The 27,375-nt window shown below is 51.0% G+C and overlaps 9 protein-coding genes across 9 annotated transcripts; 5 read left to right on the top strand and 4 right to left on the bottom strand.

The window, feature by feature from the left end:
• Positions 1-979: 979 nt before the first annotated feature.
• Positions 980-3,561, top strand: PFICI_07108 (uncharacterized protein; the record flags this gene model as incomplete). The annotated part of the gene is made up of 9 exons (XM_007835689.1): positions 980-1,020; positions 1,239-1,279; positions 1,437-1,756; positions 1,815-2,037; positions 2,095-2,157; positions 2,219-2,745; positions 2,798-2,839; positions 2,897-3,253; positions 3,340-3,561. The coding sequence occupies 9 exons, from the start codon at positions 980-982 to the stop codon at positions 3,559-3,561; spliced, it is 1,836 nt and encodes a 611-aa protein (XP_007833880.1).
• Positions 3,562-4,391: 830 nt separating this feature from the next.
• On the top strand, positions 4,392-6,044 carry PFICI_07109 (uncharacterized protein; the record flags this gene model as incomplete). The annotated part of the gene is made up of 1 exon (XM_007835690.1): positions 4,392-6,044. One exon carries the CDS (start codon positions 4,392-4,394, stop codon positions 6,042-6,044), a length of 1,653 nt encoding a protein of 550 aa, XP_007833881.1.
• A 584-nt stretch (positions 6,045-6,628) lies between these two features.
• PFICI_07110 (NADH-ubiquinone oxidoreductase subunit A) lies at positions 6,629-7,734 on the bottom strand (the record flags this gene model as incomplete). Its single annotated transcript, XM_007835691.1, has 3 exons — positions 6,629-6,994; positions 7,114-7,404; positions 7,612-7,734. 3 exons carry the CDS (start codon positions 7,732-7,734, stop codon positions 6,629-6,631), a joined length of 780 nt encoding a protein of 259 aa, XP_007833882.1.
• Positions 7,735-8,323: 589 nt separating this feature from the next.
• On the bottom strand, positions 8,324-9,252 carry PFICI_07111 (uncharacterized protein; the record flags this gene model as incomplete). The annotated part of the gene is made up of 2 exons (XM_007835692.1): positions 8,324-8,844; positions 8,931-9,252. 2 exons carry the CDS (start codon positions 9,250-9,252, stop codon positions 8,324-8,326), a joined length of 843 nt encoding a protein of 280 aa, XP_007833883.1.
• Positions 9,253-10,661: 1,409 nt separating this feature from the next.
• Positions 10,662-12,122, bottom strand: PFICI_07112 (uncharacterized protein; the record flags this gene model as incomplete). Its single annotated transcript, XM_007835693.1, has 3 exons — positions 10,662-10,684; positions 10,738-12,013; positions 12,087-12,122. 3 exons carry the CDS (start codon positions 12,120-12,122, stop codon positions 10,662-10,664), a joined length of 1,335 nt encoding a protein of 444 aa, XP_007833884.1.
• Positions 12,123-13,481: 1,359 nt separating this feature from the next.
• PFICI_07113 (Cysteine desulfurase) lies at positions 13,482-15,204 on the top strand (the record flags this gene model as incomplete). The annotated part of the gene is made up of 2 exons (XM_007835694.1): positions 13,482-14,588; positions 14,782-15,204. 2 exons carry the CDS (start codon positions 13,482-13,484, stop codon positions 15,202-15,204), a joined length of 1,530 nt encoding a protein of 509 aa, XP_007833885.1.
• A 4,130-nt stretch (positions 15,205-19,334) lies between these two features.
• Positions 19,335-20,756, top strand: PFICI_07114 (cAMP-dependent protein kinase regulatory subunit; the record flags this gene model as incomplete). The annotated part of the gene is made up of 2 exons (XM_007835695.1): positions 19,335-20,006; positions 20,064-20,756. The coding sequence occupies 2 exons, from the start codon at positions 19,335-19,337 to the stop codon at positions 20,754-20,756; spliced, it is 1,365 nt and encodes a 454-aa protein (XP_007833886.1).
• Positions 20,757-22,798: 2,042 nt separating this feature from the next.
• On the bottom strand, positions 22,799-23,499 carry PFICI_07115 (uncharacterized protein; the record flags this gene model as incomplete). Its single annotated transcript, XM_007835696.1, has 2 exons — positions 22,799-23,388; positions 23,463-23,499. 2 exons carry the CDS (start codon positions 23,497-23,499, stop codon positions 22,799-22,801), a joined length of 627 nt encoding a protein of 208 aa, XP_007833887.1.
• A 776-nt stretch (positions 23,500-24,275) lies between these two features.
• PFICI_07116 (uncharacterized protein) lies at positions 24,276-26,729 on the top strand (the record flags this gene model as incomplete). The annotated part of the gene is made up of 2 exons (XM_007835697.1): positions 24,276-26,095; positions 26,147-26,729. The coding sequence occupies 2 exons, from the start codon at positions 24,276-24,278 to the stop codon at positions 26,727-26,729; spliced, it is 2,403 nt and encodes an 800-aa protein (XP_007833888.1).
• Positions 26,730-27,375: the final 646 nt, after the last annotated feature.

The following is a 27,375-nucleotide window of genomic DNA, read 5'->3' on the forward strand; positions in this document are numbered from 1 at the left end:
TTCTTATGGTAGCGTGATTACATCCTTCGTGCCCACCTATTCTCCAGATTCCCCAGACGAACTACGCGCGAGGATAAACGCGGAGTTGTGGGTGGTGGACGTAGTACATGGAGATGGACTAAAAGAGAAATGTTTTTTTTTTTTGTTGGTCCATGCCGACGTGCCTTTGCAATCGAGGCAACTCCGCAGAGCCGCATCAATGTCAGCTGCCCATGTGTGTAAGCAACATGCCGTCCCCAATGTAACTCCATACCTTTGGATTGACTAAGCAAGAGAATCCAAGAAGCCTCGTCGGTATCACCCATTTTGGAGGGGGAAAAAAATCAAGAATTGTCTTTCCGATCCGATCTTTTCTTGTTCTTGAATTTTCATGGACAAGATATCCTTCCCTTGCCACGGTTCCAGGCCAAGCGTCCAGCGAGTGGAGACGGCGGGATAACATTCGACGCTGTCTAGTACCAAGACTGGCCAAGATGAAGTTTGTGACTTGGCGACGGTGATCTTGGCCATTCGCGCTACGCTCCCAAGCCGGGATGACTTGATAAATGTCTCCTGAGTGAGGAAGCTTGGATCGGTGCTCTAAGCATTCTAAGCATAGGGCGCGCTCCAATCTCTAGTACAGGTCTTGAAGGTGGCGTCGGTAGACAGACGCGGAGACTATGCCGGTTCCGCTTTCCTCCAGGTCTGGGGAAGGCTTTCCCCGTGGGCATAATGACTGCTGGTTGTCCTTGACAGGCGTTGTGGGATGGTGTCGCCTTGCAAACCGACATAAAAGCCGATCTTTCCCTCGCATTCGGAGCCTTCCTCGTCTTTCGTTTCTGCGTCAGCCTCTGTGGTTCAAGTTTCTTCCCCATGATTGTTTGATTTAGACTATTTGAAGTCTCGGGCAAGGCTACGGAGAGCACGTTTACTTGAAATACTTTATCAGCATAGTCAACCTGCAGGTCGCCAATCATCAGGAGCAACAGCTGAGTTAAACATGGACGACACTAATAAGATAGAGGCCATGACCTCAGAGCAGTGAGTTGTCTATTCATTCCATTGGTTGCAGTTCTGAGCTAAACATTATTACTCGTCCAGAAACCATGGGGCAGGGGCCGTTGATCATCTTGAAATTGGCGTCCCTGATCATGTTGACCTTGCCAGAAATCTTGAAGCCAAGCAAGTTGACCTATTCCTTTTCTCCTCGTCTATGTGCCCATCTCGAAATCAGATAGTACTAACACTTGCTCTTCTAGAATCAAAAATCCCTTGAAAGGAATCCCACGAGACCAGCTGAGTACGTTCTATCGCAGGGTCTGGTGTTTACCAATCCGTTCTTGCCAACCCAAAGTAGAGTCACGAAATGGCAATGCCCCATGTCACGATTGCCATCACCACTCGGAACAAATGGCCACACTGGCTCCATAATTCATAACTGACTTTTCTTTTTGTAGTGAGAGATGTCGAGGCTTTTGCTCACGAAAAGGGCTTGGAGGAGCATATCCCTCTGCTTCGCAAGGGCGCACTCGTTGCTCAGGATCCCACCAACTACGAGAACATTGACGGGGCCGAAGCCCTCGACGAGGATGAGAAGTTAGCCCTGTACAACGAAGTCGCACACAAGTGGCACATGCCTTGGAAGCTGTTTCTCACCATCGCTACTTGTTCCATTGGTGCTGCAGTTCAGGGTTGGGATCAGACGGGCTCCAATGGTGCCAACATCTTCTTTCCCGAAGAGTACGGCATTGATGGCGATGATGCTCGATCGCGATTGGTAAGTTTTACCCGGATCTGAATACCGAGACTGAGGCTTACTTACATCTACTTGTCAGATCCTTGGTCTCGTCAATGCTGGTCCTTACATTGGAAGTGCTTTCATCGGCTGTTGGTTGTCTGACCCCATCAACAACTGGTTCGGACGCCGTGGTGTCATCTTCTTCTCGGCGCATTTCTGCATCTGGCCTGTTATTGGTTCTGCTTTCTGCCACAACTGGGAACAACAACTTGCCTGTCGTCTCCTCATGGGTATCGGAATGGGTGTCAAGGCGTCAACTGGTGAGCCTCTCCCCTAAGAACACTGGATCTTGTTCAAAAGCTAATGCTGCGACACAGTCCCCATCTACGCCGCCGAAAATGCTCCAGCCTCAGTGCGTGGAGCTCTGGTTATGTCTTGGCGTAGGTCTCCAACAGCGACTGCCCCTTTGTAATAGAGACAAAATGCTAACATCACGTCAAGAAATGTGGACTGCATTCGGCATCTTGCTCGGAACAGCCATCAACCTCGCTGTCTTCTACGCACCTCACAACTGGCGATTGATGTTGGGCGCCCCATTCATCCCCGCTGTTCCTCTGCTCTGCCTGATCTACCTCTGCCCCGAGTCGCCCAGATGGCTCATGAAAAAGAATCGATACACCCAGGCATGGAAGTCGCTGGTGGTTCTCAGGAACAACCGTATCCAGGTCGCGCGCGATATTTACTATATTCATGCACAGCTATCGATAGAGATGCAGCTTACAAGAAACAGCACCTACGTCAAACGCTTTGTTCAACTTTTCACCATACCTCGAGTGCGCCGGGCCAATATTGCCGCCTTTACCGTCATGATTGCGCAGCAAATGTGCGGTATCAACATTATTGCCTTTTATTCTACCACCATCTTCAAGGAGGCTGGCTACGATGACTTCCGATCCTTGATTTGCTCTTTTGGATTCGGTCTCGTCAACTTTGTCTTTGCCTTCCCGGCCTTTTGGACAATTGATACAGTTAGTTGAGAAAGCTGAACTTCACACTGCTCTAGATGCTAACAGCTAACAGTTCGGACGCCGAACATTGTTGCTCTTTACCTTTCCGCAAATGGTAAGTTAGATCGACTGTACTGTATTCTCCCAGCTCTGTATACTGATTTGCTTTCAGACCTGGACACTGCTCGCGGCAGGTTTGTGCACACTCATGCCAATATATAAAGCCGACGGAGAGGCCAACACCGCAAGAACGGCCCTGGTCGCCCTCTTTGTCTTCCTGTTCGCTGCCTTTTACTCGCCCGGTGAGGGACCTGTTCCCTTTACCTATTCGGCTGAAGTGTACCCTCTGTCGCATCGCGAGGTCGGTATGGGTTTCGCCGTGGCCACTTGTCTGTTCTGGGCTGCCGTTCTCGGCATGACATTCCCGTTCTTGTTGGAGAGAGCCGGCACTGCGGGCGCATTTGGTTGTTACGCTGCCTTCAACGCAGTGGCCTTCGTCATGATCTTCTTCTTGGTTCCCGAGACAAAGGTAAGCAATGTTCCCAAAGGGGTCTTTCCTAGTATTTTCTTCTCCTTGAGGTGTTGGGCAAAAACTAATGTCTTCTACTTTTTTAGCAACGAACGCTCGAAGAACTCGACTACATCTTTGCTGTTCCCATGAGAAAGTTCGCCTCTTACCAAGTCACCAAGGCTCTGCCGTGGTGGTTCAAGCGCTGGGTTTTCTTCCAGCGAAACGCCAAGCTTGAGCCATTGTATCACCATGATAATGAAGAGACAGAGGAGTTGGCACCTCAGAGAAGCCCCGCTGACTCGGCTGATGAGAAGAAGGCGTTGTAGCTCCAAGGGACTAGGTCCACTGCGTTATGAGAAGGGGAAATGAAACGAAACGACATATATAGTAGTGTTAGAATTAGGGACTAGGAAAGTATCCAGTCTCTTGAGGACTGTTCCATGTGTCACGACTAATTCATGAACGAATTCCAGTCATAAAAAGCTGTACTAATTGCTTGTATTTCAAATCGTGATGAACCACTTTGTCGCATTCATTTTAAAGATTTGTTGACAATCGCATGTTCTACGTATGGCAGCAGTGTCGCATTGGCCAGTAGCACAGCGCATTCCACATAGCCCCCCGCGATCGCCAAATATAGACCACTAGGCGGCAGTTTTTAGTGGAGTTGACACCAAATTGGCGCCCGCCCAAGGGGAGCAATTGATCCCCGCAGCGCTGGGCCCCGCCCTGAGCTCAGCCATGGTCCATGACGAGGTCGGCCTAGCAACTTCGAGCTTTGGGGCCCTTGTTTCACAAGATTCATCAAGCTTGTTCGTGTTTCTGTACGAACGTAGCACTCCATTGGTTTACCCGAGAATACGAACCATTGTTTTGCTACCTTGCTCAAGAGTCCCCCGAGACACCCTGGGGAGTTTTTTCAGCTTTAAAAGCTCCTTCATCCCAGCCGACATCCTCGTATACATTGCGGCTATCCCCTCTTCCTGATCTTACGTCACTCCTGTAAGACGACAACCGCAACCAACAAACAAGAACTGCTGTTGACTCGATATAAAACAACATCAGCCCAAACTCCTCGAGCTATATCGACAGCTCGCATTACAGCCCAGGGAATAACACACAGCCAGCTAAAAAAGATTAATAACAAAAAGCAACAATGGAGTCATTTCAGAAGCTCAAGCGCCGCACGACGGATCTTGTGGAGAACAACTCTTGGAACCTCCCTTCAATGCCCAAGGTGCAGATGCCAAACATCAGTATGCCAAGCATGCCCAACATGCCAAATATGCCGAATCTGCCCAAGTTCGGCTCCGACTCCTCTGCCATGAAGGCAACCTGGCAGTACGTTTCGGTTCCACCGCTCCCCAGGTCATCGCACTCCCTCAATGTCGTGGGCGGCTCTGCCTATATCTTTGGCGGCGAGGTCGAGGCAAGAAATCCCGTAGACAATGACATGCACGTCATCACACTGCCATCTAGTGGTGCCCCCGCGGATTACTACACGGTCAAGGCCAAACAATCTGCCAAGAATGTGCCGGTCACAGAGACGGAAGATGCCATCGCTGAAGAGGGCGAGCCCCTGTCCGAGGTGCCTCTCTCCTCTCCGTTACCCACCGACTCATCAGAAGACAAGGGCAAATCGCCCGACCTGCTCAGCGCCGAGGTGCCCTCGCCCCGAGTCGGGCACGCCACCGCTGTCATTGGCAGCCGTATATTCATGTTTGGCGGGCGCAGCGCTGCCGCCGAGACCCTGGATGAGAATGGCCGCGTCTGGGTCTTTGAGACCAAGACCAACACGTGGTCCTTCCTGGACCCGCACCGCGAGAGTCCCTCGGCTCCGGCACGATCCTACTTTGCAGCCGTGGCAACGGACAAGCCTCGCGAATTTGCGCCGCGCGGACCCCGGCGTACCGAGTCCTGGAAGGAATGGGCCGAGGGCGACAGCGCTGATGCCGGCATTCCGCAACGACCAATTGTAGGCAACGTGGCGGCCCATGCGAGCGACGAGGAGGAGGCTGGGTTCGGTACTTTTATCGTGCATGGCGGCTGCCTCAAGGATGGTTCTCGTGTCAATGATCTTTGGGCCTTTGATGTGAGGAGCCGGACGTGGAAGGAGCTGCCTACCGCTCCCGGAAAGCCGAGAGGTGGCGCTGCCTTGGCCATTGCCAAGAGCCGCCTGTACCGGTTCGGTGGGTTCGATGGCGAAAGCGAGATTGGAGGCCAGCTGGACGTTCTGGAGCTCGGCGTCGAGTTGTTTGACGACCGTGTCAGCAGAGGCGAGGTGGGAATCTGCGCCAAGGGTAGCTGGATCACCTTGACGCCGTCTGCGCCCCAGACACAAGGCGAGAAGGGCACCCTGGTGCCAGAAGAGTGGCCGGGTGCCAGATCGGTGAGCGGCATGCACCTCGTCATGGGCGGTGGCGGCCGCGAGTATCTGGTCCTACTGCTCGGCGAGCAGACGCCTTCAGGTGCTGGCCACGAGGCCGCGGGCCAATTTTGGAGCGATGCCTGGGCGTTCCAGGTCCCGCCCATCGGTATGACGGCTGCAAGCTTCAAAGACGCCTTCTTGCAGGCAACGGGCCGCAAGACAGGCGAGGGCAAGTGGTCGAGACTCGATCTGGAACCATATGACGATGAGGTCGAGGCCGATGCCCGCGGTCCCGGGGCAAGAGGCTGGTTTGCTAGCGCTGCCTTGGGTGATCAGGACGAAACCGGTATCGTACTGCTGGGCGGCATCGATGAGAGAAATCAGAGGCTGGGCGACGCATGGGTCTTCCGGCTTGGTGAGGCCAAGGCTTACACAGGTTAAGACGAGCACTCCCGTCACTTTGAAGTATGAGAGAGATGAAGGGAAAGTAAGACCAAGATGACATGAAATGCCAGCACGCCTGGAAATCCCTGTAAAATGAACAATGGTCATCTACGACGGGCCCAACGATAGCGAGCCAGTTATTCTGTATTTCATAGGCGTACTCGCGGACTGGTTTTTCAAAAATCAAGCACCAATGATGCATTGTTCTTGGCATCTGTGATGAATTGATCAACTCGTAGTAACCAGAAGTATACTGATGCAAAAGCTTGCCAGCCAGAGAGGTATTGGTTAAGACCAAATTTGAAAGGATCCCAGATGATCCTATGATTTCGAGCATCGCACAAGCCTGCAAGGCATATGAATGGGCTTTTAGTCTGTGGCAATGAATACAAGCATTTTACTCTTTCTTATGTACAAGTTCCCAGTTCTCTAATGGCGCTGCTCCACATCTCGAACCAGCAACCCCTTCTACAAATCCCATGACCTGAGGCAACCGGTGCAGTGATGACACGCTCGAGATTGTTTTGCCATTTAGTTCAAGATAGCAATGTTCGCTCAAAAACTCTCGTCCCTTTCTTCCTTTACAAATCCGCCCGGGTAGTCTCGATACCCCAGGGCTCATCATGCAAGTTGGTTTGTCCTTGGCTGTTCTCACAAGTCTGTCTACCGCTCAGGGGACCAGGGGCGGGCACCTTTGCGGCGGCGGCGGACGAGGTTCCGGCCTCCTTGAGCGCTCTAATGAGCGTCCGGGTCGTTTCGGGGGTCAGGTCCTCGTAAAAGTCGTCGTTGATCTGCACCATGGGGGCGTTGACGCAGGCGCCCAGACACTCGACCTCGATAAAGGTGAAGAGGCCGTCCTGAGTTGTCTCGCCCTGCTTAATGCCGAGCTCCTCCTTGATCGTCTTGACAATGGCATCGCTGCCGCAACCTCCCAGTTGGCAAGGCGTCTATTTAAATAATTATCAGCCAAGCTCGTAAAGAATGTGAGAGAGTCGGGCATGTCTTTGGAAAACCTTCCCCATAACGCGCTGGGGTAAGAAAGATGCGTATGCAAGGGTCAACTTACAGTTGTGCAAGCTTGAACGTGGAACTTGCCAACCGGTGTCCGGTTGTACATGGTATAAAAGGAAGCGACCTCGTAGACTCGGGACGGGGGCATCTCGAGGATGCGAGCAACCTCGTTCATGACGCTGATGGATGTGAAACCGTGCTGGCGCTGTCCGAGGTCGAGCACGGGCATGACGGCTGCCTTCTTGTACTGCGGGGGATACCGCTTGATGATCTCGGCAATTATGGCCTCATTCTGAGGGGTGAACTTGAAGGGAATGTCTGGGTTGTTGTCGGGAGTGTTGCGGTGCTATATCGCAATGGAAAGAATTAGCCATATGTTCTCCATAGCCACGACTTGATCTCCAAAGTGTCTCAATCGGTTGCAGGACCGTCACCGGAGCCTCTGAAGCGGGCATTCTCATTTCGAGACCAAGATTTCTTCAACACTTCCGGGCCTTCCAACTCCTGGCTTGCGCCTGAAGTTTCAATGGGCAGGTAAATGGTGCTCACTTACGACGGAGAGAGTATCGCTCCTCCTGGCGCTGGCAGCTGTGAAGGCGCGGATCTGGGGTCGGGGGGCTCTGGCAACCGACCGGACGGCGGTTCTGAAGAGCAGAGGAGTCATCTTGGACGCCATTGTTACGGATGGGCGACTCAATGGCAGATGGGAGAATTGCTATTGAGCTTCTTTCACGCAAGACGTCGACTGTTTGGCTGGAGGCGTCGAAATGACGGGTTGAGATTCGAGAGAGGCCCGTGCGCGGTAATAAGGAAGCTTTGATTGGCTCATGCTGGGTGGGGCGGCTCTTCACATTGCATCGAATGTGCAGGTCGGTTTTTGTGAGAATCGGTACCCACCCACCTTACAAACAGTCAAGTTCAGTGATTTGTAGGTTTCGCTTGTGTTTCTATTCCTCCATATTTTAATAATACATCAAGACTAGGATGCTCATCTAGTCTTCGGCAATGATAATCCCTATTGTCATAAAAAGACTTGAAAGAGGCTGCATTATTGTTCGCAAGGGCAACTCTGTCCTCAAGCTGCAATACGATATAACGGGCACAAACACTGAAGGTTTTTATCTGACTAGTATACGACAGTTTCCTGTCAGTGACGATATTTTGCAAGACTGTTATTGAGCACAGACTTCTCCACGACACAACAAATTGAACATAATTTCAGCGCAGAGCCCCGATATTCATACCGTGGCGGAAAGAAGACCTGCTTAGTCGACCGGGTCCTTGACGGCCTCCTCCGGCTTCTTTTCAGTAATCGTGTCTCCATTAGTCTCCGGGGCTGCAGCCAGGGCCGGGGCCGCTTCTGCAGGCTTATCAGCAGCAGCGTCATCAGTCGCCGGCTTGTCCTCGGCGGCTTTCTCCTCGGCAGGCTTCTCCTCGGTGGGTTTCTCGGCAGCCGGCTCGTCTTTGGTCTCACCCGCAGCACTACCCTCCACGAGGGCTTTGACGGCGTTCACCGTAGCAGCCGGACCACCGGGCTCAGAAATCAACACCTTGCCACTCTTGTCAACAGCGAAAACACCGCGCTGAGTGCCGGCTGGGGCCTTCTTGAGGCCGATGGCGCCAATCAATGTCGCGCTTGGATCGCAGAGGAGAGGGTATGGCAGCTTCTGCTTGGTGTGAAAGGTGGTATTGGCCTTTGGCGAGTCCTTGGACAGGCCATAGATGGCCAGGCCGCCAGCGGTAAGAGGTTCGTAGCTGTCACGGAAAAGGCACACCTGAGTGGTGCCTTGATATAAAAAGTCAGATCTCCAATACAAGCAAGCAATGATGCGCAAAGCGTGGAAACATGGCAATGAAACGATTTGTGCTTACAACCAGGGGTGGATGCCTTGGGGTAGGTGAAGAGGACAACCCCAGACTTGCTCTCATCAACGAGAGCCTTCAATGTCGTCTTCTTTCCATCGTTGGTCTCGATCTCGCCGCCAAAGCCATCGAGAGTAATGACATCTCCCACGGCTGGCGCGCCAGTCTTGGCCGAAGCAGCAGGAGTAGTGTCGACCTTGGCAGATTTGCCGACGACAGCCTCCTTGACCTTGGAGACAGCCTTGGAGGCCTTGGAGGCCTTGGAAGCCTTCTTTGGGGCTGGCTCAGGAGCCGGCGGAGGAGCTTTGCGCTTACGGAGCTCCGGGGCCATGATGTGAGAGATTAGATGCAAGTAAACGGAAATAAGACAGATTGACAGCTCAGCTGAAGTCGCCAAGTACTTGCGACCAGGATGAAGCAAAAAACAAGCGGATTCAGTCAAGTGGGAGGCAGAAAACGATGAGAGCAAGTTGGCAGATGGATGGACTTGAGGTTGGACTGGAGTTACAGGTAAACAGGAGGTTGTCACGGGCTCTGGCCAATGACAGACCGGAGAGGGCGGGAGCTTCCTCGCGCAAGACGAGGGCAGCAGGGGTGGGAGGTCGAGGGAACACTACCGCTCGGTACGCGGGATTTTGGCATCCTCTGACCACAATTTTTTTTTTCCTTCTGTCCTTTTTTTTTTTCGCTGTCTGCGGTTTCTCCCTCTCTCACTCGCGCATTGCCAGCTGATGCCGTTGTTATGTCCGACAGGGGAAGCTCGAGCCAGCTTCGTGACGGGACAAGCAAGTTCCAGGTTCTGGGTTCTGGGCTCTGGCCTCTGCATACTTCAAGCCCAAGACAAGTGTGGGGAAGCTGACCAATCGGCCGGGTTGTTGAGAGCCCACTGAACAGTCCCTGCCCAGTGCTCAGACCTGTCATTCGTCGGACGTTGAACTGCAGAACATTTGGAGAGCGGGAGACGGCGGCTTCATGCGCGATACCCTAGTCCTAGCCTGGACAGCCTATAACAATGCTGCAGCCAAGCACCTCAGCTCTTCTCGCTTTCATTCATATTAGCTGGTGATAGGATGTACAAGTACTACTCGTTGCTCCCATATACTCAACTCGCTACATTGAAGGCAAGATCAAGTATTTGAAGATTTGCCGAGCATGCTGTCTGAAGTAGATGAACAAAAAGCATTCACACTATCACGAGGTCGATCTCTGAAGTTCTGAACTCCGGTATGTACCTAGCTCAATCTTAATGACAATCTAGCAATTGGTTAAGATCTGTTGCCTCAAGCCCACTGGTATTGAACTTTTCGCATCTGATTATTTACACAACTTGATATCCTGAGTTTTGTGTCTTTGAATGACCGTGTCTAGATCTCTGGATACAAACAAGGCAGTCAGCATGAACTCGTCCTTCCAGTATGTGGTCTGGAAACTGTTGAATATAGAAAGGTCGACATCACAGCGTCTTTGACTTTGTGCTACTGGATTGGTATGAAACATCTATTCTGACTTTGCTTTGACAACTCATCTAGGTCTAAATCATCCATGTCCAACCCTAGTGGTCATCTGACGCTGATCAAGTAATTATCGCATGTACAACCTGACGTGACGCTTAACACCCTGCTGCAAGCGAAGCACATGCTGATGCTATGCCGTGTATCTATTCATTCCTTACGACTAATACTATTAGATGGTAGAACGCAATCTAGTTTGGCAACGTTGCGGTTGTGGGAGACTTGGCTTCTAACCAAGCTTGACATAATTTCCTGTGTCTTGTTAGACGTACAGCTACGGAGAGGGGACGCGTGAGAAGTCTTACCTGGAAACTGGCCTTGCTTGCCGTTTACCTTTCCGGTCCACCACTCGTTATCGTTATTTGTTCTCTGTACAATGGTAATCACGTCGCCAGCCCTGAAACTCAGGTCCCCTTCTGCTTGGGCCGAGTAATCATAGAGTGCTGTCACAGTCTCTGCTCCTGCAGGTGCGGCACTCAGACGACTAGGCTTGGGCTTGGGAGGAGGTGGTTTCGACTTCGCAGCAGCAGCGGCGGCCAGTCCTGGAGAGATCGGGCTTTTCAGTGGTGGAGACGCGGCCGACGCGAATGCTGGCTTGCTGGTGGCTGAGTATGGCGGAGGAGCGGAAGCAGAAGCCTGATCTGCCTCTGCGTCTTGGCCATAGGTAATTTGTGGTGTTGTCATTGAGGACGAGGAGGACGGGCCGGCAGTGATGGCCGCGGGTCGGTTCGGACCAGTGAGAGCCGCCGGTTTCTGGCCATACTTTGGTGGTCTTCTTTGTCCCGTCGTCTTGAACTTCACAATGGACAGTTTCTCAGCCTGCTCCTGGATGTCGCCTCGTTTTTGGTTGAATCCTTCCTCCAGCTCCTGAGTCAGGTCGAAATATCCAATATCACAGTGCTGCATCTTCTCATGCATCGTGTAGAAAATATTCAGCTGCATGTAGTAGAATGACTGGAACAAGGGCTGAATAAACTCGCGCTCCAGCCGGAAAAGCTTTGGTAGTTCGTCCTTCAACAGATCATTGAAGTAGTTGAACTCTTGTGTCGCGTTCTCCACCTCGCCCTCGGCCTTCCACATGGCCTTTTCATCCTTGGCAGTCTTTTCCTTCTTGTCTTGCAGCTTCTTGAGCGTTGCCCGATGTCGGTCGTAGTCGAGCTGTTTGTGGTCACGCTTCACCGCAGTCTTCCTGATGGCCTTGATGACGTCGAGAAGTTCGTTTGCAGGACCAATAATTCTCGAGTCAATCATCTCGAGCTCAGGCCTGAGAGCTTCACCCAAATCCTTGACTATGGCCTCATACTCTTCACATGCACGAATACCCTCGGGGTTGCCATGTACCACAAGGGAATCGGGGTCAGACATGCGGCCGGAAATGGGCTTGTAGATCTCGCACATGGCTTTGCTGAACTCGATCTGGTGGTTGATCATGCCATTGATGGCTTCGAAATACTTCTTGGACTCATCGTGCAAGCGCTTGGTCTCGGTCTCGAGTTCTTTGAACCGTCGCTCGGCGTCAATGTAGACGGGGTCCTTGGTTTGTTCACCAAGATTGAACTTGGCTTTGAACTGTTGCGGCGCCTGGAAGAGAGGTAGATCAGGTTAGTATCCCAATGTCTCTATGATCGCATTCGGTGCAAGGTGCGACACTCACCCGAGTCACGCTCTTCGAAAACCCTCTAAAGCTCATCTCTACGTTTGGGTGGGCAAACGGGTAAAGGATACTGTGGGAGGCAACCCAGAATGATGATGTCGGGTATGGTGGGGTATCTATGCGTTGTGTCGTCTAGGAGAACCAACCGAGTTGTTGGACCGTTTTGCGACAGCAGCGCCCTGTGGGCAGATCACGGCGATAAGTGAGTTCAGGTGTGGGAAATATGCAAGTTGGTCGGCGACGCAGAGAATCAGGCTATCAGGTCGAACGAGATATGTCATAGGAACAGCCTAGGCATGTTTGTGAGTTGGGAACGAGCACTTAAAGGGCGATGCGGCGTGGGTGGGTTTTGGGTGCGCCCGGGTCAAGCTTTAGTACCTACGCCGGCCAAGTTTTGGTGACGAACTTCTCGTGGCAGTGCTGAATTTCGGGCTTCACTTCACCAAACCTGACGGGGTACAGTGCTGTGGCTTGTGGGTGGCACAAGGCACGTACTTGAAAATCTGACTCGAAAGTCTATTGGCTTAGCCAGGCTGCCACAATAGATGTCTTGACCGCAGTATGTCCTTGTGGTCTTGCTTATTCAGTTTCAAGCGCAGGTAAGTGTTAGGCGTCCTCTGATGGGGGCAAAGGAGCTGTGGGATGCAGGATCTAAAGAAGATATAAAGTTGAACGTGGAACTTCCGACTAGAAATGTTATAGCCAGGACGTAACAGCGTAATTTGATAATATGGCTTGTTTCTGCTGGCTTGCCAGTTACTCGGCACATATCATCACCTAGTTATTCAGCTGATGCACCTCTATCACTTCTATGGAAGCAAAGACCGAAGCCAAACTTGGATCTCAAGTCTCTTCAATTCGCTAGCCTAAATGCCGACACTGCCGGATGCGATTGATTTCTGCTCAAAGATCCAGGAACAACGTCAGAGGGGTGCTTACGTCACTTTTTTACTGGGACGGCTAGCTTCAGCCTCCATGCAAATTTACTGTACTGCGCTATTGAGAAGACCGGAGGGGAAAGGCGAGAAAGTCCGAGGGTATTGGGCAGCCAGCTGTACCTGCCTTCAGCTGGGTGCTGCCCCTGGACCCTAGGTACCTACCTACACCCAACTGTAATCAGATCTCGGTGCGCTTCTTTTTCCGCTCTCCGTTCCTCTATCACCGAGTGCCGCTTTTCGCTGCGGGCAACGGACGTTGGAGCTCGGGTCCGTTTTTATTTTCTGAAGTAGTGATTTATCTTGCCGAACCAACCAACTACAGCTCTTGCAAACCACACAAATTTGTCATCACTCCTCAAACCCCGCGACTTTTTTTTTTCCCTTCTCCTCCATACGTTTGTCTGATACCCTTTTTTGTTTCTTGTACAATATTTTAATAATCACAACCTGATCAATGATGGCAAATGCCGCAGCATCTGCGCTGAGGCAGGCATCGCGCCTTGGCCTTAGGCAAACCCTTTCATCGTCCGCACGAGCTACTCCCACTCTATCGAGAGTGGCTGCCATAGCTCCGAGTCGAGCTTCGAGGAGGAGCTATGTGTCAGAGACTAAACAGCAAAATGCGCAGGTCAATGTCGAGACTGCTATCAAGCTGGACAAGAAGGATTTCATGAACGAGAAAGGCGAGATGATCATGCCTGGCATGGGCAGCGCTGTCAGCCCAGCCGGCAGCCCCGTTGCCGAAGTTCTGAGTCAGGCAACCATCCTAGAAGGCCAGCGGCCCATCTATCTCGACATGCAGGCGACCACGCCTGTCGATCCAAGAGTACTCGATGCCATGCTACCTTTCTACGTCGGTCTCTACGGAAACCCGCATTCGAGGACACATGCCTACGGATGGGAGAGTGAGAAGGCAGTAGAGGAGGCTCGTGAGCACGTTGCCAACCTCATCGGTGCCGACCCTAAGGAGATTATTTTCACAAGTGGTGCTACTGAAAGCAACAACATGAGCATCAAGGGCGTTGCAAGATTCTTTGGCAGATCAGGCAAGAAGAAGCACATAATCACAACCCAAACAGAGCACAAGTGTGTATTGGATAGTTGCCGGCATCTGCAAGATGAAGGCTTCGAGGTTACTTATCTCCCAGTGCAAAACGATGGCTTGGTCGACATGAAGCAGCTAGAAGAGGCCATTCGTCCCGAGACCGCCATCGTCTCAATCATGGCCGTTAACAATGAGATTGGTGTGATCCAACCACTCGAGCAGATTGGCAAGCTCTGCAGGTCCAAGAAGATCTTCTTCCATACAGATGCTGCTCAGGCTGTGGGCAAGATTGCTATGGACGTCAACAGGATGAATATTGACCTGATGTCCATCTCATCACACAAAATCTACGGACCCAAGGGTATCGGTGCCTGCTACGTTCGCAGAAGGCCAAGAGTCAGACTCGACCCCATCATCACTGGAGGAGGACAAGAGCGTGGTCTTCGCAGTGGTACCTTGGCGCCGCCTCTGGTGGCTGGCTTTGGCGAGGCTTGCCGCATCGCCAAGGAAGAACTTCCGGTATGTTGAACAACGTTATTACTTTTTCTGTTTTAGCCCCATATGATGAACCGCTCAAACATGCATGGCTTGCTGAATTCCTTGACCGGAATTTTTATGTTGAGACACAGCACATACGTCTGATTTAATCCTCGAGACTTCATATCATGATGTTTTCCTCCGAGAATTATTGGCAGCTGACTCTTTCACCTAGTATGATACCAAGCGCATCAAGGCTCTTTCCGACCGCTTGCTCAACGGCCTTTTGGCTTTGGAGCACGCCACACAGAATGGTTCCCCGGACCACTTCTACCCGGGTTGCGTCAACGTGTCATTTGCGTACGTTGAAGGCGAGTCACTCTTGATGGCACTGAAGGATATTGCGCTCTCATCAGGTAGCGCATGTACATCTGCGTCTCTGGAGCCTAGCTACGTTCTCCGGGCACTTGGCAATAGCGATGAAAGCGCACACAGCAGTATCCGATTTGGCATTGGTCGTTTCACCACGGAAGCCGAGATTGATTACGTGCTCAAGGCCGTACAAGAACGTGTCACGTTCCTCCGCGAGCTGAGTCCGCTGTGGGAGCTTGTACAAGAGGGCATCGACCTCAATACCATTGAATGGAGTCAGCATTAAGCTGCTAGCATGAGGATTTTGATTGCACTGACTGGGCAGAAAAGAACCATTTGCCTTATTTGACAGTGACGGGACAACACTTTCTCTCTGAGCACATTGCCCGGGGTGGGTAGCTGCGAAAGGACGCAGCATTGTACATTATTCACGAACACCAACCACTATCTCCGAAAGAGATATAAACGGCATTGAACTATCTGGTGGTTGCTGACGTATGTCCATCCACATGCCATTCATTCACATGATGGCAGTTTATATTCTGTCCATCATGGCCAAGCGGGTTGGCCATACCAATCCAAGTCATTGCCTGACACGATCTGTACATGATAAGATACCAATAAATTCAATCGTCTTTTGATAATCAAACAGTAATCATCAGCTTTCTTGAACGGTTTTGTGTGACAAACAACCTCGCCTTGCCATGCCTGAAGTTATGTCAGCTTCGCATGTACCTGAAATGGTGCATTGAGATGGTCTGTTTGAGATGATCTGAACATAACTTGTACACAATTCCGCCACAAGCAGTATTTGTGGATTCCTGAGCATCTAACTAAATAAGATATGAGTACACTTGGTCAGTGGCACGGTAGAGTAGACTCGGCAGCAGATCTGTTGTATGAGGACCACGATAATTGACCAGCATCTTTGCTATGCTTATAGACGTGTGCCTCCTCTTGCAGCCAGCCAGAGCACTGGAGGGAGACCAGCAGATGACGATTTCAGAACCGCCCCTTTATGAATTTGCATGTGGCGTCGGCCATCAGAGGATAGCTTAATAGGCTTGAATCTATTGAATTGAACTACTTGCACTAATCGGATGTGGCAATTGTGGGAACCTGTCATAGTACGATCGACCATGGTCGGAAATGTTCAACGAATGAACACGAACTCGGTCGACAGCTTGATCACCAAGCTATCAGATCTACAATTTATCGTGGCCGGCAGTCGCTTCTCCCCCAGATATTGGCTTTGACTGGCAGTAAGGAGACATGGCAAGCTGGGGGAGAACGGTCCCTTTGTCCCAATTAATTCCAACAGTCTGGACTGCTCCTTGGCTCCATTTGCAAATGGCCACAGTTGGCGGGTCTCCCACCTAGATAAGGTTTCGAGTGAGATGGTGTCACGATATATCAACTGAGCGGGCTCGTGGAGGACAAATGGATACATTGTATTATGGATAGATGAGTGCCGGGATGTTTTACACGTGGTGTTGCGGTATTGCCGAAAGCACGTTGATTACAAAGTTGCCAGGGCCGCGACTGTGGGCGTGCAAGGACTCTAGGGGTTCAAACAGCAGAGAAGCAATTCGCAAAAGCACTAGAATAACAACCATGGTGAAGGAGTGAGGATACCGAGGGGGATGACTTCCAAAAAAAAAAAAAAAAAAAAAAAAAAGGAAGGCTGCTGCTACGTTATGTCGGCCTCGGTAGACGTGGAATCAACCAGGCGGCCGCATCTGGCCAAGCAGCAAGCAACCATGCCATAACATACCAGTGAAATCTCTGATGGGCAAGCAAACGAAACGACTGTCAGTCGTCGCGGCGAGCCCGACAATTTTGGTACCAACAAGCGTGAGCTCCACGGTGTAATTGCGCGGACCGGAAGTCCCGTCCCGGTCCGCGGAGGCCAGTGCTTGCTCTGTGCTATGCCTGCTAAAATGCCTACGCTGCCTTTCCAATGCTCTCGGGTTTCGTCTTGAATCCTAGTTCAAAGGGAGTTAAAAGTCTGGTAACCTAACAGAAAAAAAACAGGGACAGGGGGTTCAGTGGGCCGACGTTAACAGTGAAAAACGAAGCTTCATTTTGATAGCCTGCTGGCGAGCAACCAATTCATTGCCAGCCCAGGAAAGGCTCCTGCTCGCTATTTCCTCGGTCTAGCGAATCATCCTACGGACCGGGTGCCGTACGTACATTAATAAATAATGTATTGCAATAGCGTGGACCCTCCCTCACATGGTTTATGGTTCGCTTATGGGAGCTTGGGCCATGTCTTGGGTTTTCCGTCTGAACAGGAATGGTATGCACATAGTAGTGTAGGACAAGAGAAGTTGAGTCGCGTGCTGGGAATGGCAACTAACCCCCAAAGTGAAGAAGATTTGAGTAGTACATTGAGGTAGTCGAAGTAGTGCTAGGTTAACACTACTGCCACTCACTTGCCTTTTAGTTTTTGCCTGCACGACTCGCATAGAAAGGTCAAAGTTTCGTGTTGGGAATCGCGATGGCGGCGACTTCTGTACTGTGCAAGGTACTCATTCTCGGACTCACATGTAAGTCGTCTTGCTCGCCCCGATAAGAGAAAAAAAAAGAGAAAAAAGAAAAGGCGAGGCCGAAGGCAAAGGGGATCCGTGCTGTGTCAACCCATGACTTTTGCGTCTTTCTCGTTCCGTGCGACGATGCCACCATAGATTCAATACCATCCATGGGCACACGACATTCAAACACCGTGCTCTGCCTGTCTGTACACTAGAAGGAAGAACAAGTGGGCTTTGTCTCGGGATGCTTGCTCGCCAGGCCTGCAAAAGCCGTGATACCATACCTAGTAGCTAACCTTGGGCAATCTTGGAAAGGTCGCGGAAGCCTGGAAGCGTTCTCGAAGGCAGAAAGAAGGAAATTGGGAGCTTGGACCACCGGGTAGCTTCTCTACCCCACCTTTTAGAGCAGTGGCAGTCGTCAGGCCTCCTGATTTCCCCAAGCAACTGGCCCGACGCCTCCTGTCAGTCAGTGTTCCCTTGTCCGTCCCCTCCTCGCCCGGCTCAGCTGCTGTTTTACACACAGTACAGTACTATTACACCAGAATTGCCTATCCTGAATCGTCATTGTCGCCACTGAGCCTTTGGGCGTGCTGCATTCTTTTCCAAGTCGGGCTGAAACAACTCGAGGCTGTAATATCTTTTGACTGCCTCTCTCTCCTTCCCTTGAAACACCCCATTCCAAACCGAACGTCGCAAGAAGAAGAAAAACAAGCATTTCTCTGGCCAATCTCTACAAGAAACCACCGCGTCGGGATACAGCTACAAGCTCAAGGGTTCTCGTTTTTAGCATCAGAAGGACGACCCTCTTTTTGCTTCTTCAGGGATTCCCATTGATTTCCGCCGTCTCTTTTCCCTACTCAATCCCATCAGGCGGCATCGCCGTACTACCTACAGCCAGTCCAGTCCAGACAGACGGACAGACCTCTCAGGCCCCTCGACTCAGGCGGACCCCTCAGTGCTCTCTGGCCTCACCTTCGTCTTGGTGCTGCAGCTCACAACTACCCTATCATACCTGCTTCCTACATCTGTACCAGCAGACGAACCAATCCACGACTTTGAGTCCTCAGCACGATAGGTAGACCTGCGCCGTCAGCATCGCCTCTCACCACTCACGGTCCCCTGCTTCTTCCAGAAATTGGCTATTTGCGGAGTAAGTGACGCATCCTTTCATCTTTGTACTAGGGTATCTGCCGCTTTCCTCCTGCACCAAGACCTCCCTGGGAACCATTCATCTTTTCCATCTTGCCATGTTCGTCGGTTCCTTGACGACCTACATTACCGATCTGCTGTCAATCCGTGCCTCTACCCATTGGGGAACCATACACTCTGGGCACTCTTGTTCTACACCCTTCTGGAAGCCTTCTTCTTCCCTTTGTCCTGCTCGGGCCACCCACGGTGATTGCTCAACTCCACCCAGTGCCGTCATTCATTGACCCCCTTTGATTCATGTCCTGCGTTCCCACCTCTTTGACGCAGCAGCATTGTTCAGAGAAAGGTCCTTTCCCACGGACAATCTTCTAGCGCGTCTTCCCGTCACATGGCTCGTTCGCAAAGTTGGTCGCTGGAGCTTGCGCAAAACTAGTCACGATCCAATTTCGGGGTCATTAAAAGACCTCCCGCCAGCTTGGCACCCCTTACCACGACCCTTGCCTTGCGCAAAGCAAATAATACGTTAGTAACGTGAAGTTTTCTAAGCCCTACCCGTTGGATCTGCTGCTCCCTTTTCATGCTCTTGAACATATATCTCCCAGCTTTCTGGTCGTCTTGAAGATCCGAGGCTCCTCTCTCTCTCCCTTCTCCCTTGGATACAGGCACCAGATCCGGATTCTACACTCGTTTTATTATACCCAATCCGATTCATTCATTCTTTTGCTTGCCCAACATGTATCTTCCGTGTACTTACAGGTATGAAAGACAGGCTCTCGAGGAGGAGATAGTCTCAAAGAACCCCGTCGACATACTCCAGTTCTGCGCAAACTACTTTTTACGGCGGCTCGAAAACGAACGAACACACAACAGTTTTAGTGCTTCTCAGACGTCCTTCCCGGGCATCATGTCGTCAACATTCAGCAGTCCGTTTGCGGCGAACTCGAATCCCTTCGGGGCCGATGGAAAGAAGAACGAGGCACCGCCCGCCGGTCCTCTCTTGAACGTCGTCGAGGAGGACGAGACCGATACAATCACTTCTCCTACTTCTCCGTCCTTCACAAGTGGCTTCTCCAACCGCGCAGCAAGTCCCTTCCGGGGCGTTTTTGGAGGTGATGGCCCTACCGACGGACCCCCATCGTCCCTACGTGGTCCTCCCAACCCGGACTCATACCCGCCGCTGTACAACTTTGGCCGCCGTACGTCAGTGTCTGCCGAGTCGCTCAAGCCTGCGGGTGATGGTAATGACAACTGGTCGCCTCCGCAAATACCCAAGACTCAGGACCAGCTCGCTCGACTGAAGAAGGCAATCGGAGGAAACTTCTTGTTCAGTCACTTGGATGATGAGCAGAGTGCCCTTATTCTGGGAGCCTTGGCTGAAAAGTCAATTCCCGCTAAGGATATCAAGGTACGTCTGAAATACCCTCCTGGCATTGATGCTCCTTGCTGACCAAAACTTTCTCAGATCATCACTCAAGGCGATTCGGGAGACTACTTTTACGTGGTCGAGAAGGGAACGTTTGATGTTTACATCAACCGCAACGGTGCCCCCGGACCTGACGGTCTCGGTGAGTTGGTCTCGACCATCAAGGCTGGCGGCTCCTTCGGCGAGTTGGCTCTGATGTACAACGCCCCCCGAGCTGCCACCGTTATTTCCGCAGAACCCGGATGTACACTCTGGGCTCTAGACCGTGTAACGTTTCGCCGTATCCTCATGGAGTCAACCTTTGCACGCAGACGAATGTACGAGAACTTCCTCGAGGAGGTGCCTTTGCTCTCCAGTCTCACGCCCTACGAACGCTCCAAGATTGCCGATGCTCTTGAGACACAAAAGTTCCCACCTGGAACCACCATCATCCGACAAGGTGATGTTGGCACATCTTTTTTCCTTCTTGAGGCCGGTCAGTGTGACGCATTTCTGGAGGAGGATGAGGGACGACAGCTGGTGAAACACTACAACAAGGGCGATTTCTTTGGCGAACTGGCGTTGCTTAACGACGCGCCACGAGCTGCAAGTGTCGTGAGTGCTACCGAAGTGAAGGTATCAACCCTTGGAAAGAGTGCTTTTGCCAGACTGCTCGGTCCCGTGGAAGGTATAATGAGGAGGACTGAGTATGTGAAATCAGGTGTCGAGGATGTAGATCCTCTTCACTCTTAAGCCAAATGTGGCTCTACGGAATTATCATGATTAACACCTGGTTAGGAAACACCTTGAGGGTAGTGTTGGTATCCTTATATCAAGCATGGGTTGATGAACACGGCGCCTACACTTTATGGACTTTTTCTTTTTTCTCACAAAACGAGAGTCCTTTTCACGGACGGATTGGGGAACTCGATTTCTGTTGGTTTAAGAATGGCGTTTATGGTATTACCCTCGTTCCATGGTACAAGACAGATACTTTCATGCGACTTGCAAATTATTGGTTTGTTTATCTATTCACCTTCCCTCCCGAGCTTTATGATGTGCTGAGCTTTTCACGATCCACATGAGCGCTCTGTCCTTGGCCTAATCGAGCATCGTAAAGGCTAGAGGTGATTTCGTCACGAGTCAGCGTGATAGATTCACACAAGTGGAGCAGGCTCACCACCTATGCCATCATGAGCAAGGGACCTTGTATGAACTTGATCGTTCTTCACTTCATGTATATAATGCACCAAAGATATGTTTTATAATCCAAATAGACCTAATACAGTGGCGGTCACTTTCAAGCCTTGACCGATCATCCTTCAGCCACATGCGGAAAAAGGGGGCAGTTTCTAATATGGCCACTCTTGAGAGCTTGTCAGTTCATCTTCTATTTTCCAATGGAAGGGAATCTAGCTTGGTGATCCTTTTGTGCAATAGTATATTAGAAGCTGATCTCCTCGAAACATGTTGATGAACTGAATGAGCCAAATTCTATTCCGTGGCGCAATTCGTATCCTAAGTCAATCTCAGGTTGGATCGGCAAGGGAGCAATTACAACTTCCTTAACTCTGAAATGTAAATATATTTATTGATGAAATTATAAAACAAGTAATTCTGACTTGTTTGTGGAACGTTGACATTGCTTTAGGTGGCGTTTCTTCGTGAACCATATCATCCTCTTGGCACTGTGGGACTACACTGTATGATCTTCAGGAACATGCAGACGTGGAAAGAGACTCTTGCTATTTTTTGAATTCCCCCCCACCCCCCAAAGCAAGATGCATAGCTAGGCTTGAAAATGGTGGTTCCATGCTAATATCCGCCACTTCCTGAGGAACAAATGGCAGTGTTGACGTTGACTGCTGCTACGTAGTCATTGAAACCATCACCCTGTCATGGCCTCAGTCGCCATGGTTCATGGGTCTCTTGGTCACGATAAAAGTCTGTTTAGACCCTCGGGACTCTTGAAGTATTTGATGTGGGCGCGACGTAACCAAGATTCATAGGACAGAGCAGGACGATCAGTCATGCTCTTACTCGAATGGAAATACCATCATCCATGAGATCAAGCGCAACCGGACACATTGATAGTAACTCTGCGTTTGGTGGATGTCTTGCTCGTGGTGGTCCTATGGCAAGCCATGAATACAATCTTTTCTCTGCTGAGAATTCTGGACTCTTATAAGTATATGAAGCATCAGTCTTATCACGTACTCGACTTGTCTGGCCAGTATTCCCTGGCCCCCAAGTAATGCGTTCTAGGAGAGCGGAACGTAGTTCCAAGAGCAGGTGCCTTCGAATGTATTTCGAATGAGCGAGATGACTTTTATGTTCTATTATTGTTCTGTCGTCCTCATCCCTGATCACAAGAGTCGCCTGCTTGTTGGAAGGCTGTACTACAATGGAGCGACCCGCTCATCTTCCTCCCAACGGTCTCCTGTATATGCAACATTATGTATCACTCTTCTTTGACCAATGTCTACCCAGTCGCGGGTTGCTCTGAAATTCTGTCCGGCCCTTTGCATTCTTGTGCTTCATACCTGCTCTGTACTGATGTACACGGCTGACTGCTGCCGGAACAAATATTTGCCCAAATATATGGCATTATTCACGAGGTGAAGTTGGAGGCGGGAGCTGATTCTTCACCAGGGCAGCAATCTATGACCGCCCATTTCCGCTTGGCCATTTATAGTGTCGTCGAGTTGGGTTGATGTCGTTTCAACCGAGTATCTCCTCGCTCGAATGTTGAAATGTGTCGTTCATTCACACTGAACCGCTCTCGATTCCCTGCATCACTCTGCCGCGACACCTGCTCTCCTCCGTTCGAGCACTTGTTGCCTCAGCGACTCGACGGCAATCTCGGTCTCCAGGACCCGACCAACACCCGTCTTCCACGTCTCTTCGAGGCCCTTGAGCTCACCAGCGATGTCCTGCTGTGCCCGCCGCCGCGCATTGTTGACAAGCTCAATATCCCGCTTGGTGTCGGCCAGCTCGCGCTCCAAGGCTGCGAGCTCGGCCTCTGTCTGCCAGTTGCCGACCAGCCATGCGTTCTTTCCAAAGCTGTCGAGCAGCGAGAGATGCGTGTGCCGCGAGGTCAGGTACGTGTTGGCCGTGTACGCCTGTGCCAGAGCCGCCTGCCGTTCGTCTGCCGATGCCGCCGCCGACGGTTCCTCCTGCTCCTCGTACCGCTTCAAGTCAATGGCCTCGAGAGGTTTCTTGGCCGCGACGCGCTCTAGCTCTTGTGCTATAAGCGGCGAAAAGTTGGGCTCGCGCAGCGGCGGGAGTGAAGCGGACGAGGTGTCGGCTTCGGAATTTTGGAGCTCGGCGGCAATCAGTGCTTCGGCGGCGGCGCGCTGATCTGGGGTAGGCTCTGTATCTATGTCTTTACTTGAGTGTTAGATGATGTACATACAGAACTGTAAAGAAATAGAGAGTTTCTTGCGCATGGAAGCTTACATGGGAGGGATTCGTGTACTGCTGATCTGGTCGACATCTTGTAGGGTTATATATTTCTGGCGAAGCTCAATTGGCCTCGTCGGAAGCCGTCTAGGTGCGATCCTGTTGTCTGACAATGGTTGCTTCGTGGTATTCTGTGCGCACAGTGAGTCGAAAAGCACAGAATGCTGGTTGTCGCAAAGGCTTCGATCGGTAATTATGGTGTTGTATGTACTGTGCCCATACACATGTGCTCGGTAGGCGCGATGAATTTCCTAGGCTTATCAGTTATCAAGCAGCAGCTCAGCTGGCGCGCAGTTGGCGTCTACCCAGCTCCAGCACAGGCGCCTATGACCGCTAATGGCGGATCACCGCCGGGGTGTTATGGCCTATGACGGAACGCCGGAGGCGCTGAATCCTCCGCCGCTGATCGAGGCTGACAAACAACCACCACAACATTGCTCACTTGGGGGTTGCCACTGCCGAGCTCCAAGTAGCTCTTCCTACAGCTCCTCTGATACATCCAAACACTAGATTCCTTTCCTTTAGGCGTGAGGATTAATGACCAAGCTTCTTATTCTTCTTGCATATACACTTCTGTATCAATTCTCGGCCTATGAACCTCCGGCACCTCATGATTTGGGTCACGGTGGACTTATTGACATTTGTCCGACCATTGTTTTGATTCACCTAACCTTTGTACGGAGTGGCTGTATCGATTGTCCTGCATGATCCACTGTATGCCAAGGCCGGGCCATTGCAACTTCGGACTTTGTACTGTTTCCTGTATTTTCATATCTCCCTTTCTCGTCTTTTACAGATTCGCCTGTAACCATGCGTCCTACTATACGTTCTGAGAAGGCTGGCCCCTCCCATAGAGTCAAGGACTATGTTCGTGGTGTCTGGTATCAGCAACAATGGGGTTCGGCGGAGCCTGCTCGAGAGCCAACGAGGAGGGTGTTTTTATGGGTGGTTATGATCATTCTCGTGCCACTCTTGTTATTCGCTATTTTGCTCCCGACTGGCCTGAGCCACAGGTTAAACATTTGGAGTGGGATATACGGCCATACCTCAACCGCCAATGCTGAAGCTGCGCAACACCCATTAGAGGGTCATCTGGATGAGGCAGGCCGATACCTTCTGGGTGTGGGAAAGGCGGATATCACTGGTCCATGTGTCGAAATCAACATGATGGGGTATGCCGACCCGAATCAACTAGGCACAGGCCTTCGGCAGCGCCTTTATTCCCGAGCTTTTATAGTTGCCGATCCGGGACGGCCGGCTGACCGCTTTGTCTATCTCGTCCTGGATACACAATCCGGTGATACGGCTGTTCGTTACGGTATATTGTCGGGGCTACAGGGACTGGGAGCCGAGTACGCCGACTATGGCCATCACAACTTGGCCGTCACGGGGACACATTCCCACTCTGGACCCGGCGCATGGCTGAACTATCTCCTTCCTCAGATAACAAGCAAAGGCTTTGACAAGCAGAGCTATCGTGCCATTGTTGACGGTGCCATTTTGTCAATCCGCCGTGCACACGAGAGTCTCGATCGTGGCCATCTGAGTGTCGGCTCGACCAAGGTGTTTGGCGCCAATATCAATCGCAGCCTGTTTTCGTACCTCAATAACCCAGCAGAGGAACGACAACGCTATAATATCAGTAGTGCAGATGACGGATCCGTGGAGAAGGATTTGACTCTACTCAAGTTTACCCGTGCATCCGATGGCAAGGATATCGGTGTACTCACATGGTTTCCCACCCATGGCACCTCCATGCTTGGCAACAATACTTTAATCACTGGAGACAACAAGGGTGTGGCTGCATCCCTTTTCGAGCAGAGTGTAAAGGCCGGTCATAACGCTGCAGAGAACTTTGTAGCCGGGTTTTCACAGGCAAGCGTGGGCGATACCAGTCCAAATGTCTTGGGTGCGTGGTGCGAAGACGGGACTGGTCAAATGTGCAGTTTTGAGAATAGCACCTGTAGTGATGGAAAGACCCAGAAATGCCATGCCCGGGGGCCCTTCTTTCGGGCAAACGACGAAGGAACTTCTTCATGCTACGAGATTGGCAGGCGCCAGTTCGAATCAGCACGGAAGTTGTACGATGAATCTGAAAAGTTGTCACCCATCCATGGATCTTGGGTAAAAACATTTCACAGATTTCACAACATGTCCAATTTCCATTTCCAGCTGCCGAATGGCACTGAGGTCGAGACATGCCCGGCAGCGTTGGGCTATTCTTTCGCCGCTGGAACGTCGGACGGTCCTGGGGCATTTGACTTTACGCAACATGATGGTGGCCCCAATACCACCTCACCTGTGTGGAAAGTTGTGTCTGGGTTACTCAAAGCACCGACCAAAGAGCAAAAGATTTGTCATGGATCCAAACCAATTCTACTGGACGTCGGCGAGATGACTTCACCTTACCTGTGGACACCGAATGTTGTCGATGTACAAGTCTTTCGTGTGGGACAGCTGGTCATTGTCGTCAGTCCTGGTGAAGCAACAACCATGGCTGGCCGACGCTGGAAGGAAGCGGTTGGTGATAAGGTTGTGTCAATGTCAGGCTCAACTACACCACCCGTCGTTGTTCTCGGAGGACCTGCCAATAGCTATACTCACTACATTACGACCGAGGAAGAATACGAGTGAGTATCAGAAATCATTAGCATACTTATCAGTGACTAACATGAAATCAGGATACAACGGTATGAAGGTGCCAGTACGCTGTATGGGCCGCACACCCTTGCAGCTTACATCAACGTGACTCTGTCCCTTGTTCCATACATCAGCGCATCATCCACTAGGCTACCGTCGCCAGGACCAAGTCCTCCTGACAACAGCAACCGAAGTCTCAATTTCATTCCCGGTGTGGTGTATGACAGGCCGCCATTGTTCAAGAAGTTTGGAGACGTAATCACTGATGTGGATGACACTGACATTCACCGGGGGTCTTCTGTGTCGGCTGTTTTTGTTGGCGCCAACCCGCGCAACAATCTCAGATTGGAACGGAGCTACGCGGTCGTGGAGAAACTCATTGAAACGGAGGGATCGATGAAGCAAAAGTGGCAGACTGTTCGCGACGACAGCAATTGGCACCTCGTATTTCGATGGCGTCGGACGAGCGAGTTGCTCGCGACAAGCGAGGTTACCGTGACCTGGGAAACGGAAGAGTGGGCAGAACCTGGCACATATAGACTTCGATATTTTGGTGACGCCAAGAGTTTGTCTGGTTCTTTAACTGAATTCGAAGGTGTCAGTGGGGAGTTCATGCTATCATAACTTTGGTACAAAGAGCACGAAAATGGCAATCAGGTCTAGTTGAATGAATAAAATGACGGCTCAATTCTAAGGCTCGAATGTTGTCCCATTGGCATTCGATCTAATTTGAGTAGGGGGTTGACTGCGGGATCATGTATTATTGACCAAAGTCAAGAAAAGGGGATCGATTGGGCCAACAGCATTCCTTTATGGATGAAATCCAGTCCATGAATTTGAAGAATGAAGAATTTAACTATAAGTAAGCTGCAATATTCTTGTTCAATGGAATCGTAAACATCTGTTAGTTCATCCAAATCCAAGCTCATCACTCTGTTCACGAAAGAGAATTGAAAGAAAAGAAAGATGAAACAAGAATAAAAGTAACTCAAGTGACAGTCTTCTGCTCTAGAAGGAGGCGGAAAGCCTTGGGATTCATGAAAAAGGCATGTCCAGACATCTAACTCGCTGCGCATGATTTCAGTTAACCTCGTACCATTCCAATTTCGATTTTACTTTATTAAATTTGAACATATAGAGGCACTCCGACGTGTACGAAAATACATCGTGGTGGGAGCAGCTCACTATTCTTGATGTCTCAGGCGCTTAAGGCCATGATGCATGGCAAGTGATGTGAGTATACGAAATAGGTCATTATACATAAGTAGAA

Source organism: Pestalotiopsis fici (genome assembly GCF_000516985.1).
Source record: "Pestalotiopsis fici W106-1 unplaced genomic scaffold PFICI_Scf_4, whole genome shotgun sequence".
NCBI classification, from domain to species: domain Eukaryota; kingdom Fungi; phylum Ascomycota; class Sordariomycetes; order Amphisphaeriales; family Sporocadaceae; genus Pestalotiopsis; species Pestalotiopsis fici.